The sequence below is a fragment of the Aethalodelphis obliquidens genome, unplaced genomic scaffold (genome assembly GCF_003676395.1).
Source record: "Aethalodelphis obliquidens isolate GAN/ISIS:26980383/991018 unplaced genomic scaffold, ASM367639v1 scaffold2, whole genome shotgun sequence".
Lineage (NCBI taxonomy): Eukaryota > Metazoa > Chordata > Mammalia > Artiodactyla > Delphinidae > Aethalodelphis > Aethalodelphis obliquidens.
In genome coordinates this window covers 22,264,428-22,285,395 of record NW_020837946.1, presented here as the reverse complement: position 1 = coordinate 22,285,395, position 20,968 = coordinate 22,264,428, and the positions used below count along the sequence as shown (strand labels likewise).

Here is a 20,968-nt window from a genome sequence, read left to right as displayed (position 1 = left end):
TAAAAAAAAAAAAAAAAAAAGCATATGATATTCTCCAAACACTCAAAATAGTTCTGATGTGACTGGAATAGCTTTGGTTTTAAGTTCACACTGGGATGCACAGAAGGCAGTGCAGATGGATAGCCAACGAGGTTTTGAACAGTTATCAATATAAATATTCTTGAGCAACAAAGAAGTATAGAAGATATGAACCTTATTCTCACATCTGAAGTTAATATAGAACAAATTTTCCTTCTTAGGTAATGGACTCTCATTTTAGTCCTTAAGAAGTAAATTTCTCATGCAAAACACAAGTAAATTCAGAGTTAAATGAATTAACACTGTATTCAAATGTAAGAGGCATTTAAAAAACGCCAAAGTTTGCACAGCAAAAGCTCAAAGCACATAAGAAAGTACTCCAAGCAAAATGTGACTTTAAGAAAACAGTAAAGTATTAGAATATTAAAATTAAATCAAAATAAAAGATAAAGTCAGAAGTACACATATGGCCTCAGATAAAACTATAAAATAGGTAAACTTTGTATTATAGTCCACAGGGACGATTTCAGAATAAATTTAATGGGATAACAAAAAGTCCGTTTCTCTTTAGTTCCTGCACTCTATTATTAATACATTAGTATTTCAGAGTGATAACAACTAGTAACCAAATTGAGAGAGATCTCCAAATATTATACAGTATGAAAGTTATCAAAATAAATAATGTTATATCAGGTTGGAGACAAGGGACAGGGGATGGAAAACAGGAGGCAGGGTGGGAATTATTTCTGTAAGATACTCCCTCCATTCACATCCCCCAGACCAGAGAAGGTGGAAAGCATCCTGATTATTTTTAAGAAGCTGTAAGTATGATTTTCATATCAAAATCTGAGGGCAAAAAATGAAACCTAAAAACCAAACCATTCTAACTTACACCTATAGATGCAAAAGTCTTAAATAAAACCCTAGCAAACTAATGTAAAGTATTTGTTTAAAGAATAACACAATACACTAAGTCAAGTTTATCCCAGGCATGTAACATGGTATAATATTTTAAAATATGTTAATGACATCAACAGGCAAAAAGTCTAAGATCATCTCAAAATCACTTAATAAAATAAAATAGTCTTGTTTAAAAATGGTAAAATAACTGGGAGGAAGATTTTTTTTTTTAATTGAAGTATAGTTGATTTACAATGTTGTGCTATTTTCTGGTATATAGCAAAGTGATTCAGTTATACATACATATATACACATATATATTTTTTTTTTCATACTCTTTTCCACCATGGTTTATTATAGGATATTGAATACAGTTCCCTGTGCTATACAGTAGGACTTTGTTGCTTATCTATTTTATTTATAGTGGTTTGTATCTGTTAATCCCAAACTCCTAATTTATCCCTCCCCCATCCCCTTTCCCCTTTGGTAACTATAAGTTTGTTTTCTATGTCTGTGGGTCTGTTTCAGTTTTGTAAATAAGTTCATTTGCATCATATTTTAGCTTCCATATAAAAGTGATATTATATGGTATTTGTCTTTCTCTGACTTATTTCACTTAGTATGATAATCTCTAGGTCCATCCATGTTGCTGCAAATGGCATTATTTCATTCTTTTCATGGCTGAGTAATATTCCATTGTATTTATACGTATACCACCTCTTCTTTATCAATTCCTGTCAATGGACGTTTAGGTTGATTCCATGTCTTGGCTATTGTAAGCAGTGTTGCAATGAACATCAGGGTGCATGCAGCCTTTCAAATTATGGTTTTCTCCAGGTGTATGCCCAGGAGTGGGATTCCTGGATCATATGGCAGCTCTATTTTTAGTTTTTTAAGGAGTCTCCATACTGTTTTCCATAGCAGCTGCACCAATTTACATTCCTATCAACAGTGTAGGAGGGTTCCCTTTTCTCTACACCCTCTCCAGCATTTATTACTTGTAGACTTTTTGATGGTGGCCATTCTGATTAGTGTGAGGTGGCAGGTACCTCACTGTGGTTTTGATCTGCATTTCTCTAATAATTAGTGATATGGGTATCTTTTCATGTGCCTGTTGGCCATCTGTATGAGAAGATCTTTATTTTTAATATTGATTTTAATAGTGACTTATAAACCTACAATCACTATTTTTTAAAAATGAGAATAAAACAAGCATGCCAACTATCAATATTATTTTATAATATTGTTCTGTAAACTGTGACAAAGGCAGTAAGAAATAAAAGTTAATAAATGACCATTAAATCCTTCAAATTAGGTGTTGGCTAGGTATAAGAGAAACACACTAAAATCAAGAGCTTTCCTCTATATCAGGAATAACAAGTTTTATTTATTAACAGAATATCCACTTCACCAGGGCAACAAAAGGCTCAAATACCTAGGAAAATCTCAATAAATAGTTAGTTCCATGTGTATACAAACACACATATATAAAACAGATTAAAAACTTGACTAAGATGTATAACAGAAGACTTAAACAGAGAAACATACCATGGTCCTGAGTGAGAAATCAACTTTATTAATCCACTATTATCTATACACTTACCCAATTTTAATCAAAATCATAATAGGATATTCTTGAAACTTAACATAGTAAACCAAACTTCATGTGAAGGAATAAATTGATAAAAACAGCAAATTCCCCCTCCACCCCCCACTGCTACTGTCACGACTTTAATTCAGACTCTCATCACTTGTCCCCTAGATTACTGGACACACCTCTTCACTGAACTTCCTGCCCAGTGTGAAGGTGAAAGTTTTCAACTTAAAATTTGAACTCTAGGGCTTCCCTGGTGGCACAGTGGTTGGGAGTCCGCCTGCCGATGCAGGGGACGCGGGTTCGTGCCCCGGTCCGGGAAGATCCCACATGCCGCGGAGCAGCGGGGCCCGTGAGCAATGGCCGCTGAGCCTGCGCGTTCAGAGCCTGTGCTCCGCAACGGGAGAGGCCACAGCAGTGAGAGGCCCGCGTACCGCAAAAAAAAAAAAAAAAAAATTGAACTCTTTAGCACACAAGGCCTTTCACCGCTTCTGCCCACCTTCTCTGGCCTCTCATCTCATCCTCCTCCCTCCCTTCATTCCATTCTTGTATCAGCTCCTAGAAGTGAACCAACAAGCAGTCTGGCCGTAGTACCTTAGCACCCATCATCCTCTTTCTGAAAAGCCCATCCTCCTATTCTTTTTCTTCAAATTCAGCTGAAGTGCTACTTCCTCTAGAAAGCCTTTCATGACATCCTCTAGTCATATTTCTAGCCCCTACCCTGGATTTTCATAGAATCTTGGGGCATTGAGCTATGAAGGCCTGTATCATACTGTTCTGTAACCACTAATATAACTGTATAACTGTATAACCACTAATATAACTGTATAACTGTATAACGAACCGGGTTCGTGCCCCGGTCCGGGAGGATCCCACATGCCGCGGACTGGCTAGGCCCGTGGGCCATGGCCGCTGAGCCTGCGCGTCCAGAGCCTGCGCGTCTGGAGCCTGTGCTCTGCGACGGGAGAGGCCCGCATACTGCAAAAAAAGAAAAGAGTAACAGAGAAAAAAAAGAAAAGCGTGTTTGCCAACTCAGAGTCTGGAGTCTGAGATATTAATGGCTTAAAAGGAACAAGAACTTCAGGCAAAAAAAAAAAAAAAAAGAGTAGTAAGAACCCCATATAGTCCCCATGCCCCGCTCCCCATGCTCTGCTTAAGGGATGGAGGAAGGCACAGGAACAAACTTCACCTATTCTCACCTGCCAAGTATTTAACTCTAGAAAGACAATAGACAGAACACTGGCAGAAAGAAAAATAGATCTTAAAAATGCCAAGGCTGGAGGAATTACTTTGGGAAATTATTTTGTGATCCCACAAAAGGTAACATGGGTGCCTAATGGGCAAGAGACTAACAATTCTGCTCAGGGAGCACATATCATTTACTCTGGCATCTACCAGGAACCCATTCTACCGGCCTAGACAAGGTGCAGCTTACGGAAACTTAGTTTTAGACATTCTCTTCACAATTATAGTCAAGTTGGGAGCAGAAGGAAGCAATTCCTATTTTCAGCTCATCAGCCCCTTTTATCAAGAGAGGAAAAAATATACCGTCTTTTTATGCATTCGAACACTTACTAATTCACTCTACAAATAAATGTGGGTACAGACTACGTTAGGCACTCGGCAGGGCCTGGGAGAGCTGGCACGATCCCTGGTACCTAGAGCATACTACCTAATGAGAAGATAGTAAGAGGCAGGTGCACTACCACCTCTGGTCTATGACTGGGAGGAAGCGTCACATACAGACAAAGGATTCGGGAAAGCCAGCCAGAAAGAAATGATACCTAAGATGAAACCCAAAGAATGAGAAACTGACCACCAAAAACGAATACTCCAGACAAAGGGAAAGCATATTTAAAGGTTAGGAAGCAAAACAGCTTGGCACATTTTAAGGAAATAAAAATTTAGAAATGCTAGTGCAAAAAAAAGGCTGAAGGAGAAGGGGGACAGGAGGAACTGTGGAGAGACGGGGCTGGAAGGATGAGGAGAGCCAGACCATCTGGGGCCCTACAAACCATGTTCTAAAGTCTGACTTTTATTTTAAAAACATTAACAGGTGCCAGTGAAGGGTTTTAAGCAAGTAAGTCATTTGACCAGAATTGCACATTTTTAAAGTTCTTGGGCTGCTTTATGAAAAGTAATCTGAAAAGGAAACCAGTTAGTAAATGGCAAAGCCAATCACGTCAACAACAACTACCACAAAATAAAACAGAAAGCAGAAAACACAGAAAATACTTAAGTATAATGACCAGTAGTCCACAAAATAAGGATGTTTAGAAACAGCTCCCAACCTGTTATACCCTAGATTAAATCGACTCTTGCATTTGCCCTATAGTTGCCTTACTATCCTCTATCCAACATCATTCCCAACTTCTGTCACCAAATAAACCTTCCTTCCCTACTATCCTAATTATATCAACCAGCTCTCTGGAATGCAGTAGCCACTTGGCATATGTGACTATTTAAATTAATTAAAATACATTTTAAAATTTATTTCCTCAGTAGCAATAGCCACATTTCAAGTGTTGAATAGTAACAGATGTCTAGTAGCTACTGAGTGCCCAGCACAGATAACGGAGCATTTTCATGAGTGCAGAAAGATCTACTGGACAGTGCTGGGCTATCGATGTACCTAAAACTGCCACTTCACTACGTAAGCCTATTGAGAACAACACAGCTATCTGAGAAGGCATCTGTGAAAGCAGACCCGCTCACTGTCTCAGGCCCTCACCTTGTGTATTAATGAGCTTCACGATGTAGTGAAGAATCATGGTGCACACACCATAAGACAGGCCCTGTGTTTTGGCTCATTAATCCTCACTATGCTCTAAAGAAACAGAAAAGCAGCCGGCATCACCCATGTTTTATAGGTGAGGACACCAAGGCACAGAAACTAACCTGCCTGAGGCTATAAAGTCAATAATGGAGTCACAAATAAAAGCTGGAATCCCTAATGTCCTGACTAGTCCTCCATTCATTAGAGTAGTCATGGCTGATTTAAGAACCCATGAATAGAAACTATTCTGTTTCACCTGACCCAAGCAACCACTTGCTCTATCAAATGGATTGCTATGCCCACAGGAGGGTCATATCTGTTAGATATGTATATATATGTATACACACACACACACACACACACACATACATGAATACATACTGTGTATGTGTATGTCAAAAAAACAGAAAAATTGAAAAATATAAGATATGTATTCCCTGAGCTTGCCCTATCTTATTACATGTGATGGGAAATAAAGGATATTAAAAACACCTACAGGGGCTTCCCTGGTGGCGCAGTGGTTGAGAGTCTGCCTGCCAATGCAGGGGACATGGGTTCGTGCCCCGGTCCGGGAAGATCCCACATGCCGCAAAGCGGCTGGGCCCGTGAGCCATGGCCGCTGGGTCTGCGCGTCCGGAGCCTGTGCTCCGCAACGGGAGAGGCCACACAGTGAGAGGCCCATGTACCGAAAAAAAAAAAAAAACACTTATCAAAACTAACAGCACCAAGGTATGGTATATTCCTGTGTTATTAACTTGTTTTTCAATTACATTATATGATTACCTATAAAAAAAATTACAACATAGAAGCTCTGCATTTTGTAATCCTTATTTGCCTCTGTAACCATCGTTAAGTCCTGACTTTTGTGTGCTCCTTCCAAACCTGTAGAAGTAATGCTGGCACAGAGAGGCAATTCTTGCATTTTCATTTCAACTACCTCATTAACTGAAAAGAGTAAAATAATATATAGGGAGACAGGAACCAAGTTAGAGATTAAAGATATAAAATCCACATACAGCATTTGCTTGTGACACTCTTGAAAACAGCAATTTTAAAATGCAGCCGCCAGCATTCACTAATGTGTCTCTCTGCCCTAACACTGCAAAACAATTTACCCAGAGCTCATTTGAATGATGTAAAAAAATCTAAGAAATAATTTGACTGCACTTGCCTAACATCTGAATTCTTACATATTTTAACTGTGGTTACACTAAATATGCGAAAAAAAAAAAGGAGAAAAGGAATAGAATATTTAAAACAATTCTAAAGTATTGGGAAGCATACAAAGTAGTTATATGCTTCTAATTCTTGCCTTATTAATAAGTATGAATCACTTTATATAATATAAAAACTAAGTGAATTTTGCCAGAAAGTCAAAGCTTCCAAAGTTAACTTGACAACTGTTTCTGAATTAAAAGAGCAAATCTCCCTCAAATATGTAAGTATCATAAAGGAAAAGGGCATGAATGCTGATTTTAAATCCAGAATATAATGGCCACATCTAAATTTAGTTGTGAAAGAAAACAGAGCCATCAACTTGGGTAGTAAAGTCTCTGTTTCATCACAGACCTTGATTCAAGAATAAGTCAGCGAAAAAAACAGTTTTTAAGTTGAACTACTTACACCGCGCTCCTGGAGGCTCCATAGGAGAGTAACAGCTTGACTATATCCACGTGCCCATTCTTGGCTGCGTCGTGAAGAGGTGAGTCATTCTGATACCCAGTGGTGTTCACCAACGCCTTGTGCTGAAGCAGCAATTCCACCACCTTCAGGTGCCCGTGATTGCAGGCTTCGTGCTAATTAAAGAAAAAGAAGAGTGATGAGGAAGAGCAATGAACAGCATCATAACAAAACCACACTTCAGAAAAATAAATGTGAACCTCAATCAGTAAATTGGTTCTTACCTAAATACTCGTACTAAACCATAAGTTGTTGACAGAGTAAAAGCCACTATTAATAGTCTTTATGGTAAAGATGCATGGCGATCAAGATTTATGCAATTCATGGAAAAAGATTTTTTTCATTTGAGCCTTGGGTCAAGCTCTCTTAATTTGGAAGAAAATATAGCTTTGGGCCAATTATGGCTCCTAAATTGTTCTACAGTAAGAAATCTAAAACAAGAAAAAAAAAACACAGAAAATATTTAACAACCAGATCATGCATAAAATCTGAAATCCTCCAAGGCTGAAGAGAACTCACCAAATCAGGGGCTTAGCCATAAGCTAAGCGGTGCACCTGCATGTATACATAAGCGCCCAACAAAGTGAATATCCTAGAATGAGTATTTATAAGAAAAGCCTCTCCAACTGCTGAAGCTACAGATACTGTATGGCTGGTGCCAATGATAACAGAAAAAACACAGAGTAGGCACTCAAAAAGAGCTTACTGAATGAATGTTCAAAGATGCTTTACATGCACATCTTTCCTTATGTTTAACGATCTGCTAAAAATGCCACTATGCTGTAGTATTCTAATAAACCTCTGGCATGCCATACTTTTTAAGTACATACATTGAAATCTTAATAGGCGATACACCACATTAAATGTCTGTGGGTCTATTTCTAGGAGAAAGGGATCCAAATAAGACATTAGGTCCTCTAAATCACTCACCAACTTCTACTACAGTTTGCCTGAGTGGCTTAAAAGAAAAATTAACCATTCTTTGAAAAGGTTTGCCAGCCTGTGGAGTCCAAACAACAAAGTGACTCTGATCCAGAATAAACACTCCCAGCTTAAAAAATTGGCAAGAAGTCATTATATACAACTTTAAAACCCTATGTGCACCTATTCTAATGAGACTCTCTCAATTTCTGTGAATTTACAGTTCACAGAATAAGGGCATCCACCTCATCTCTTAACACTTCTATGGCTGCATTCAAGCCACATGTTACTGTCCTAATGTAATTAGCCGATATAGCACTTGTTCCCATGTATTTGTACCATTCTTTTCCCAGACTATCCTTCACATTTTTTTTTAGTAATAATAAGCAAAGACTTTTAAAAATGTTTAACATGAGCAAAGATTTCTACTGCCTCTGTGTGTCATACCCTAGATAGGGTATAAATGAGACTAAGACAGATCCTCGATAAGAATCACTGCCTTGTGATACATCGCTACACCCAGTTCCTCCGACCTCTCTTTGTTCCAAGAAATGTGGTTCCAATGACATGCAATGCTGCAGAATGGAGCCGGATGTCAGCTGTAGCAGTTACCTCTCCATAAATGAGCTAAATTCAGCAATATGGTGTAACTGGATTCTTAAATCTAAATGTAGTCAGTCAAAGGGTAGCCAATTTTTCGCCCGTCACAACAGAAAAGCTAGATAAAACATAATCATTTACTCTTATTTGTTGAAAATATAAGTTCTTCAGATTAAAAGGAGATTGTATATGTGGTAGAGGATGATATATAGGTGACTATATAACTATAAACTATAATAACTATAAAACATAAACAGAATGATAATAAAAAAACAAACAACTAGAAACTACCAATGGTGTCCATCCAGCATGGTCTTTAACATTCGGGTCACTTCCATTTTGTAAGAGGTATTCAACAGAAGGTATGTCGCCCTAGTAGAAAAATGAAAAGGTAGAAAGAAATTAAACATCATCAAGGACAGAAAAAAAATATTAAGATTTAAGATTTTACCTTCTTCAAGATAAAATTTAAATCTTTTCTTTTCTATGCCTATTGCTCGTGAGTCAATAAATGGTAAGCTATGTATGCACGGATTGTTCTGAGGTACCAACTCATCAAAGCCATGTGGTCCATCACTGAATACAGAGTACAAAATCTCTGCTATTAACAACCTGTATCAAAATTCATTTCAAAATACCAAGGACACTAGCCAAAGATCACCTGATCAAAATGAAGTTTTTAAAGTCACCATTTCGTTTGTGAAAAACATCCTTTCTGAGCACACATGAAAATGGTTTCTGATTTCTGTTTAAAACAAAATTAAAGCCAAGAGGGCTGCTCAGGGAAACCAATGTTAGAAAGCCAAAAACTGTTGTCTTATTGGCAGTTAATCCACTTATCCTCGAAATATTTAGTTTATATTTACCTTATTTGCTCAAAGATATTTTTTAGGCAAAAGCAAAGCTTATTTTCTCCAAAATAACTGACAGCTTACTCTGAAAAAGGCTGAATAAATAAAAGTCACATATGACAAAAGTTATACATGCTAATGTTGTGTGTTGAGAAGAGCTTCTTTAGGGAGAAGGACATCTCTCTCCTACCACTCCCAGCCCCAGCACTCTTCTGAAATGAGTTTTTCTCTATTGGTTTGAAAATGTAGAAGTCACTAAGTCCCCTAAATACAGTAACATTTGCTTTTATTGGATTGTTTCGGACTACCTCTCAAATACAGCAAATCTTAAGATGGTAGCTTACTCAGTTTTCTAAAAAAAACAAACCTGCATACAACATATATTTTTAAGATCCTAAATTAGCAAAATGACCTTAAATATTAAATGGGCCTAAAAAAACAAGTATTCTGTAGGTTTCAAATCAATTGCCCCACTTCCAATAAAAAAAATATTTCCCATAGTTCCTTAGAGGTACAAATTCTATACCTCTAGCACAAGTTAACATACACTTAGCACCTTTTGCACTATATTCAAGTCAGTTCCAAATGAGCTCAGGAAAATCTGTCAAGATACAAATTTGGTTTTTTTTAAACGAACCCATGAATATTGGGGCAGATGAACTGCCAGAACCACACGCATTCCTGACCTTCAAAATGAAAGTATCCACAAAAAAATATATGTAAACCTTCTCAAAAATGTCCTCAGTCTAATTCTACATGGCAATCACAAAAACATATTAACCTAAAGAAGCCTGTAAAATAATATAAACAGAACTGTGGAATGGAAGAGTCCCATAGACAATTAGTGACAATTCAGAAGCTAAAAGCAGAATCTCTTTTCAGGTTGCTAGCCAGTGGTATTTTTCTTTCATGTCACCTCTTCATATAATCAAAGGTGTCTTCTGTTAACATTTTACCACTATACTTCCCTGAAATGTATAGCTGATTTGCAAATTGCTTGCTTTTTATATCCGATCTGCTTTTTCCTCCCTAGTACTTAAAAGCTCGTCATATTTCTCCTTCTACTTTATGTAAATTTAATGTCATGCACATAAATAAAATTACGATAATTAGATAGGGTCCACAGTAACTGCGTAAGCTTGAACCAATATAAAGTTTCCAAGAAACAAATTAACTTCCGCTTCTGATTTCTTTAAATTACTTTCTTCTCAAACAGAATATTTTCTGAGTAATAAGCACTCACTTTTAGGCTTCTCACAACTTAAAAGAATAATTGAGATTCTCTTAAAACCACAGGGGGGGAAAACCATCTAAGAAAGAAGTATTTACCAAAGCTTATAAAAAATTTTAAACAGACTTGGTGTTTTCAAATAAAACCTTAAAGGCTGAAAACAAGGGAACATGAGTGTCATATTGAATTTTCTTATTGCTAACCTTTCATTCATAGGAAATATTCTTCATACATGCATATGGCAGTAGTATAAGTTAACTTTCCAAAAACAAATACACACACACACAAATAAAACTTTTTCCTTATAAAGGTTAGCTCTTCTAAAATACTATTAAGAATAAATATTTTTATAAAAATAGTACAGGACATTACAATTAAGTACAACAATGATGACTTAGCCAAATGGTTAAGCTTTTCCACATAAATGAACTAACCAGGTACCTATAATTTCTCCTTTTAGCAACTAGGTGTTGTTAAAAAAAAAAAAAAGTTTAGTCATCTGGAATGGAGCTCTAAAGTTTATTAAACATTTTCTGGGTGTCTTAGTTATTTACTGAATAAAATAATTTCACAGATGACTCGGACAACCTAGCCATCGTGACAGTAAGTTACTGGTATTACAAAGATGGTGGGTGACAAAGGGAAAAATGGAGACTGACTCCAAGAGGTGCTCTAGAAATTGAAATCTTGAAAATATCACAGATGCCAGTTTGCTTTTGAGTCCTTTGTTATTGTCTGAGGAAGCCAGTATGGAGGATAAGTAATAACATGATTTTACACACAATATAACATGACTGCCTTAAGGTATAATGAATGGTTACAAAGTCAAACCCTAAAGGAGATGCCTCACAAGGGATTTTCTCTCTACCTAAGAAATCCTCATCACCTTTGTTATGTTAGGCATACCATCCCTTGTAAGTTGCCTGCAAAATATTATCTATTATGTCTGCACCTTAAATACATCATGGCATGTCAACTTCAAGCCATTCTTCTATTTCTAATACATTCACTGCCATGGCATGAATTATGAGTAATCATAACCATTTGAAGAATCTGTGCTAGAGAACTTTGGGGCAGTTTATTCCAGCATCAACAAATTCTAAAGCAAAGGTGAAAAAACAGAATAACAAATCAAATTTTTCTCTCTGCATAATGAAATGTCAAATACTAAGATTTTTCTTATTAAATCAGAAGAATAAACAATGAGTGTTTATCTTAGTTTCTAGTAGGCATAATGCTTCCTCATAAAATCTCTTGTTTATAACATAATGTTCTCAAAATCACTTTAGCCATAGGTGACGTAGATATTCAAGTACAAACATGGGGGCATGAAGAGAGCACAGTGAATCTCAACTTTTGTTCTGGTTGAATAAGGATACTCACAACATCCCAGACACAGTATTAATAAATATTCTGCTTGAAATTCCATAGTGTAAGAAAATAAATGTATAAAGAAAGAATTCAAGAATAATCCTGTCTAAGGTATGCATGCAAATGGCACTGAATGTCCAAAAACTAGTTGGCTGGCCTATAAGCCCATGATCCTGAGGAGAAAAGGATCTGAGATCTGAGAACATAAACATTATCTGCTGATGATATAGTAACTGTCTACATTCAGGCAGCCTGAATATTTAGGCAGTCTGGATATTTAATAAGAGACTTCTACTGCCAAGTACGGAGCGTTTCAAGATAAATAAGGTTAACAGATGCTTTACATTAACCCAAAAGTCCCACTTCTAGGAACTTATCCTAAGGATATGCCTGCTCACATATGAAACAAAGATTGCTCACTGCAGCACAGTTTATAAAAGCAGAACAATGGAAACACAGGCATCCATCAGTAAGGAACCAGTAAAATAATAAAAATTCATGGAATGCTATGCTACAATAGAATGTACAGAAAAGTGTGTACTAATATGGAAAGCATTTACTTATATTTGTATAAAGAAATTCACAAGAAAGGGCTTGTCAGCAAGAGGGTGGCTGAGGACAGAAATGGGAGTGAGGCTTTCCACTGTAAATACTTTTATTCTTATTTTTGAAGCATGAAGTTATTACTCACATTTTGAAATTACATTTTAAATGGGCAATAAACTCCACATAACCACAAAGTCAAATTGAGGAGTCATATAATAAACAGAAAGCTAAAAACATATAAATGCAAACAAAACAATGTCACCATAGAGGAAAAACCAACTCTGGGAATTCTGTAAAAGACTGATTCAGAAGGCAGGCTATAAGCTAGATTTCGAACGTTAGATACAAAGGATCATGAGGGAAAAGGGAAAGATTCAGAGGAAAGGATATAAGAGGCAGAAAAAAGAACATGTGCCAAGTATTCGTAGCATTAAAGTTCAGTGTCAGAAGAGGAGGGTTCAGATCATGGCTAAGTGGGAAAATCGCTCAATTATTCAACAAATATCAATCTATTACATACCAGGCAGTGTTCTAGACACTGAAGACAGAACGCTGAACAAACAACTCTTGCTCTCATTCTGAAGAGAAAGACAGGAAACAAAAAGATCTCTAATAATGATGTCAAGAAATAATAATAGGAAGAAAAACAAAACAAGCTAAGCATATGGCAGAGACTGCTATGTTATGTACGTTCAGAAAAGTCTCTCTGAAGAGGTGGCGTCTGAGTAGAGGTCTGTAGAGGCCATAAGGAGGACTGTGGATTTTATTTTAAGTGAGCCGGGAAGTTATTGGTAGGGCAGCACAGAAAAGACAAGTTATGGCTTTGGTCAGATGACTTTGGCTGTTATACAAAGAACTGAGTGCACTAAGTACAGAGGAAAAGCAGAGAAGGTAGTTCAGTGATGTGGATGAAAACTGACAACACCCACACTGCCACCAACAATGTCCACGTTCTAATCCCCAGGGACGTGTGACTATGTTACCTTACACAACAAAAGGAACTCTGCAATGTGATTAAGTGTACAGACCTGGAGGTGGGGAAGATTTATCCTGCACTGTCCGAGTGGCTCCCATCTAATCACATGAGTCCTTAAAAGCAGTGAACTCTTCCCGGCTGGGGCAGAAGGATGGAATACCAGGACTCCACCTGCTGCTGTCAACTCTGAATACAGAGGAAGAGGTCCACACACCAAGGAATGTGACAGCCTCTAGAACCTGAGAAGGGCCCTCAGCTATAAGCCAGCCAGAAAACAGGATCTCAGTCCTACAACCAGAAGGAAGTACACAGTTCCTGCCAACAACCCAAGTAAGCAAGGAAACGGGTTCTCTCCTAGTGTCTCCAGAAAGTAGCATAGCCAACGAACTGATTTTAGTACGGTGAGACTCATACCAGGCTTCTGGCCTACAAAACTGTAAGAAAATAAATTTGCCTTGTTTTAACTCACTACATTTGTGGAAATTTGTTATGACAGCAATAGGAAACTATTTCAAGTGGTTAGGACAAGAAAATACAGGTAGCTTCCACTAGGGTGATAGCTATGGCCAACAAAGATGCCCAGAGGTAGGTCTGGGGCAAGCTATTAAAGAATTTTATTAATCATGTGACTAAGTTCAAAGATCATTCTATAAAGCCATCACTGTAGCAAGGGAAGCTAACTAGCCCAACAGAAGAGTAAAACTACTATGGGGTTCTCTGCCCTCAGTGTATCCACCAGGCATGCACAGTGCAACAGTGCACACTTAGGATCTGGGGGAAACATGGAAAATGTGGACACTGCATGTCTATAAGATGTTTCAGGGGAAAATAACAACTACAATAACAACAACAAAATCTATCTTTGACAGCAAAAAACCTCATTTGTTCCGGCTACCTGCAAAGTCATCAGGTCTGTATTCATGACTCAGCTGCAGTAACTCTTTCCTTTTCCCTGCTCCTCGTTCCATGTTATAGTACAGCTGACCCTTGAACAACACAGATTTGAACTGTGCGGGTCTGCTTATACACACATTTTTTTCAATAAATATACTGGAAAGTTTTTGGAATATTTGTGACAATTTAAAAAAACTTGCAGACAATCCAGGTAGCACAGAACTATCAAAAAAATTAAGAAAAGTTAGGTATGCCATGAATGCATAAAATATATGTAGATAATAGTTTATCCTTACATAGACATAAGGTGATATTTAATATAAAATTAATAATGTGTTAGTCTTCTTACTGTTTTATAACTTTGCTCTCAAAGAATTACATTACCATACAAGATGCCTCTCTGTACAGCGTGCCTCTCTCTTGTAATTGGAGAAACTGCCCATTAGCCTATCATCACAGGTAAGTGGTTTTTAAAAAAACGTAATGATGTTTCCAATACTGTAATATGAATATGACTGTAATACTTAGGCCATAAAATTTTATGATTCATTTATAGTATATAGCTAGGCTACAGCGATGCAACTCTATCAATTACACTAGTCTACCATAAAGCAATCATATTGCTGCTTCTTATCAATGCATGAATCATTATACATGTAAATAAATATGAATTTCTTCTTCACAATATCTTTTCATTTTTGATGTCTAGTGTTAGTAATACATATACCAACTACAATGTTTTGTATCATATAAGACAACGTTGATGCATGTACTGACAGACGATTCATCTTATAAACAGATGATGTAAACTTATGCTATCTAAATGCAGTACAGTACCATAAATGTATTTTCTCCTCCTTATGATTTTCTTGATAACATTTTTCTCTAGCTTCCTTTACTGTAAGAATACAGTATATAATACATATAATATACAAAATATGTGTTAATCGACTTTGTTTTATCAATAATGCTTCCAGTCAACAGTAGGCTATTAGTAGTTAACTTTTAAGAGTCAAAAGTTATATGAAGATTTCGACCATGTGGAGGTCAACCCTCCTGACCCCTGCCCTGTTCAAAGGCCAACTGTAGCTTTAACTTTAGAGCCACCTCAAATCCTTTTCTGAAGGAGGTGGATACAAAGCATAAACAAGACAGCAGGATTGCAGCATTTGGTTTTCAAGTATGCACAGATTATTCATTCTCGGTTGTAAACAAAAAAATTAGGATAGAAAATGAAATGAATACTATTTATAAAAGGATAAATATACTGATAAATCCTTTGATTTTTCTTCAAGTATTTGTTTGATTATTAAAATCCAGCTGAGACGGGGACATGCATTCAACTTATAATAAATTTGTAAAAGAGGACATTACTGTTAAATAGGCATTTTAAAAAACAATAGAAATCAATTAACTTTTCTTAAATGTACTATATCAGAATCTGCCAATGAATGACAGTATAGTATTTGATAAGTTCAAGAGAATCAAAATGAGTAATTCTAATTCTGGCAAGACAATTGCTAAGTAAAATGACAATCTGACAAATCTTGTATTGAAGCAATCTTGAACATATCAATGGAGAAAATTCACCAAGATGGCATCATGCCACCATTTTTTCCTGTCTTAAGATTCCACTGGGCTTTTTTCCACAGCCTACGCCAAGCACAGATTAACTATGGACTGTAGGCCCGACACCTAATTTCACGTGTAAAGTTTTATTGGTTTACATATTATCTATGACTACTTTTGCACTAAAACAGAGTTGAATAGTTAAGACTATATTCCTACAAAGCCGAAAATATTTACTCTAATTGCCCCTTTAAGAAAGAGGTGCCAAACCATGGCCTAGACTCTAGGTCCTAGAGATCCTCACTAATAAAGATAAATGATTCTTACGACTGAGTGAAAAATTCTCTACCAATGAAAGCAGATGCTTAACTGCTGCTCTGAAAATAATTCCCAGTAAGCAAAATGTAGACTCTAAAGCAGTCTACATGTATGTATTAGCCAGAAAAATGAACAAAAAATATTTATTATTATGCTAGCTACTTATATCTATGAAGCATTAATAACATTATGTTAGGATTATTATACATTATATATTATATAATACACACACAAACACATAGATATAAGTAAAACAAAGAGGACAAAAAATATAGTCTGCTTTTTAAAATCATGCTTTGAAAAAATCAGACTAAAACGTAACCAGAGCCAACTCCAAAAATTCAAGTTGTTCATAGGATACGAAATGCCTAGAAAGTAGTCATGTTGCAGGTTCTCCCCTTACTGGCATCAGGCGTAGAGATCCTACGTTCATCATTTATTGGAAGATAAAGCAAGAAAAAAAAAGCGTTGGAAGAAACTCACTTTTGTGCTTTTCCCTTTCTCCACAGAAAAATACAGGAATCCCTGGACTCAATGCCTACTCCATGTTCTTCCCAGACATTTTATGTTGCTCACCAGCTTCATGTTCAGGGTCCCAAGGGGCTCTTTCCAGACCTCCCAAAGTTCCCCATCCATGCAAAGGACCCAAGGGTTTCCCAGTATATTTACTGAAAGATCATAAAAGCTACGCTAATTTAGTACTAATCTCTCCCATATTGTATTTTCATAACACTTGCATGAATTCACAGACCAAAGTCTATAAAGCTACGATGCTAACTGCTCCCCTCTACGTGCAGCACTTGCATCAATTTCAAAGATTAACCACTACAAGTACATACACCACATGCTCAGCAAACTAGCCAGGTTCCAAAAAACGAACACTGCCGCATCCCAGGTGTAGAGGCAATAAAGGTAACTCAGTGAATAGGCTAGGAAAAGGAATGGGCTGACTGTGGGCTCCAGAGAAGCCCCTTTGTGGTGAACCACAGGAGCCATTTCTGACAATCAAATTTTCAGGTCATTGGAGAAATGTACAGACCACGTCTCGCAACCTCCCAGATCCCGGCAGTACCCACTAGGAGTGTCAACAATACAGAAGCTCATCCCCTCTCACACTGCCCCTGAGCTCTGAAGTTAGGTAATAAAGATGTGTTGCCAGCAGTAACTTGGCAAGTGTCTGTCTATATCCATAAAGCATGAGAAGAATGGGTAAACAAAATGGTGAAAACTGACAAAAAACATTATGGAATAGACAAAAATGAAAGTACTTGGCAAAGCTGAAGCTGAAATACGGAAATATTGGTTTTGTCCTGCAAGATCAAGCTCCTCAGGACTAGGGGCCACTGCTCTGACGTAGGGATACAGTCCCTATGAATTTCTGCTTCTCTGGTTCACAGGAAGTATCACATCTGCTTAGGTTAATTAGCCTAGTAATCTTATATCATTTTCCACAAACTCCAAAGAAGCTGTTTTATACTGGGTCTCATTCTGAAGTTGTATTTTCGAGTAAGCATCCTACCTTAATTGAAGCAATATGGAGCAAAGTCTCTCCTCGATGATTTCTTTTCATAGCCATAAGACTACTGGGCGATAGCTTCATTGCTGAGGGACTACACATCATTCGTCTGTAACTTGGACTATTCAGTGTAGAAGGGGGCGTACCTGGTGAAGGGCTAATGGATTCATCTAATATATTACTGCTTTTCCTCCTCACTGTGTCACCAACTTTAAGTTTCTTTGAAGGTGGTGAAGAACATCCAGGCAATGGCATGTTTTTTGAGAGCACTGTTTGCTTAATAGAATTTCCACTGGTGCTCGGACTGCTGCTTCTACATCTCTTAGAAACAGAACTGGAAAGTCTCTTGCGACGCCCACGTTTCCCATTATGACCTGATGGCAAGGATTTCTTAGATGTAAGATCGTTTTCACAGAGAGTCTTCTCAGGAGTCACTACTTCATTCCTGCTCTCAATTTCTGGAGACTCAATTTGCTCAGCCAATGGTAAAGAGACTTCAGTTAAGCTTCTAGAACATTCAGATTTTGTTACGGAGCCACTCGCTAGTAAGTCTATTTTAGCATTTATCTGCGGACTAGCAATAACAGATGGTTGGCTACAGAAGGATACTAGCTTTTCCTTAAATTCCTCTTCGGAGTCAAGTTTACCGTCTTCTTTTTCTGCCTGTAAATTCCATTTTTGGTTGATTTCAGCCAAAGTTTTCTTTTTCTTTTTTTTTCCAGATTTTGTGGAAGCCTTCTTAGCTCTCTCAGAAACATCCACTGGAGGGCTTGTAGAGACAAATTCGTACATGGAGGCCTGCTGAGCATTTTCATCGTTTATCACAGGAGGATGAGTTTGCACTGAAACTTTACTCACAACATACCTGACCTTCTTACTTCGAGGACTAAACCACATTTTTATTGAATTCTTCTTATATTCTGCATCACTAAATAAACTTTTCCTAGATGTTTCTTCTTTCACATCTGATAGGAAAAAGGAAAAGAAATCTGTTACACGACAATCTCTCCCATCTTGAGCTCCCAAAGAATTTTGTTGATAGTTCTCCTAAGGTGTATCACCTTTTATTTGTGTACTTCTTCCTTCCCTCCTAGATTTTGAACTCCCTGAAAACAGATATCCTCGTTCAACAAATATTTACAGAATCCTACTTTATTTCAGACAATGTTCTAGTGGCTGGAGACACAGCAGGGAACAAAACACGGGAAAGACAAAATATACAAATAAATAAGTAGAACATACAGTCTGCTGTATGGTAGTGATAAGAGCCATGGAGAAAAGCTATACTAAATAAATAAACAGACTGATAGGCAGGTATGAGATTTAATAAGCAGTAGTCAAAAAAAATTAAGACTTATTAACTGATGCTTAATTTAAAAAAAGACTTTTGAAAATCAATCAATATAATTCACTGTATCAACAAACTAAAAGAAAACCATGTGACTTTTCTCAACAGATATAGAAAAAAGCAAAATCCAACATCCATTCATTATTTTTAGAAAGGTTCAGCATTAGGGATAAAAGGAAACTTCTTCAACCTGATAAAGGACATCTACAAAACTACACACCGCTAGTACCATCCTTAATGAAGAAAGACTGGAACTACTGTTTTGTTCCTATTATCTTGTTCCTGTCATCAAGAACAAGGTGAAGATGTCTGCTCTCACCATCCCTATTCAACGTCATACTGAAAGTCCTGGATAGCACACCAAGGTAAGAAAAAGATAATAAAACGCACACAGATTGTAAAGGAAGATATAAAACTGTATCTATTCACAGCTGACTTGTTTGGCTATATAGAATATCCCAGAGAATCTTTTTAAAAAAATAAAACAGGTGACTGTAACAAGGTCATAGAATACAAGGTCAATGTACCAAGTTCAACTGCAACTGTATTTCTGTATACTAACAATGAACATGTAAACTGAAATTTTTTAAAAATCTGGTACTGTTTATAATAGTACCAAAAAAAATACTTAAGTACAAGTCTAACAAAATATGTACAAGCTCTGATTGCTGAAAATTAACAATATTTATGAAAGAAATCCTATACAATTGGAAAGACATACCGTGTTCATGAAATGGAATACTCGTTATTGTTAAGATGTCAATTCTCCCAGACAGATTTATAGACTGTAACATAATCCCAAGAAAATTCCAGTATGTTTTAAAAAAAAATAATAGACAAGCTAATCCTAAAATTTACATGGAAGAGCAAAGTAACTATAATGTGGAAAAGCAAAAGACCTGGATGGCCAACACAACACTGAAGAAGAACAAAGTTGAAAGGACTACGCTACCTGATTTCAACTTACTTCAGACAAAATGAATCTCGGGAATTAAAGATAATAGTCACAACTCTTCAGGTACCATCTAATGTAACCTCGAGCTATATGAACAAAAAACTAACGAGAATGAATGAACTATATATACTCAAACATGCTCTTGAGCAAAAGAAGCCAGATATAAAAGAGTACATAGAAACGGCTGTAACTAATCTAACGTGTTAAGTCAGAACAGTGATCATCCCCATGGGGAAAGGAGTCAGTGACTGGAAACAGGCAATGAGAGGGGCTTCTAGAGTACTGTTTATTCTTCTGGGTAAGTTCAGTTTGTGAAAATTCATCAAGTTATACATTTACGATGTATGTATTATATACTATATAAGAAAGTTTTTTAAAAAAATACGTATTTATAATCAGGAAATAAAACACAAAGATTCGTTAGAACTTTAAAAAAGAAAATAATCATTGTCCCTAATGACATTTTGTGAGTGAGCACTCTTTACACAAACACCTTGCTGCTTCAGCTAAGGTCATGAAGAAAGGCCTCTCTGAGGAGCTCACTTTTAAGTTGAGACCTAAATGACAAGAGGGAAGCAGTCACTTACGGATCTAGGAAAGTGTTTCCCAGGCAGAAGGCAGAGTAAGTGCCAAGGTCCTAAGATGGGAACCAGTTTAGCATATTCCATGGATAGCATGCCATTGTGGCTGGAACTTGGAGAAGGAGCAGAAAATGGAGGGAAATGAAGTCAGGCAGGTAAGCAGAAGCATTCTATAAAAAGCTCAGTCTCGGGGTTTTTTGCTGCTACTCCTCATTCCACTCACTTCTGAGGTGGGAGGGATCAGGACTTTATCTGCAGTCTCTCCCTTAATAATCATATATATACATAACATACACGCAGTTATTTATGTATACGCTGGCAAC

The 20,968-nt window shown here is 37.0% G+C and overlaps 1 protein-coding gene across 2 annotated transcripts in view; it reads right to left on the bottom strand.

Annotated features, from left to right (window-relative positions):
* BARD1 (BRCA1 associated RING domain 1) overlaps positions 1–20,968 on the bottom strand; it is a 75,084-nt gene that overhangs the window by 29,896 nt on the left and 24,220 nt on the right. For both annotated transcript variants that reach the window (XM_027122154.1, XM_027122162.1), the window contains exons 4-6: positions 17,765–18,726; positions 8,781–8,861; positions 6,912–7,084 (exon numbers count right to left, since the gene is read on the bottom strand). In XM_027122154.1, coding sequence (XP_026977955.1) covers positions 6,912–7,084; positions 8,781–8,861; positions 17,765–18,726 — 1,216 coding nt within the window. The remainder of the gene's footprint in view (positions 1–6,911; positions 7,085–8,780; positions 8,862–17,764; positions 18,727–20,968) is intronic.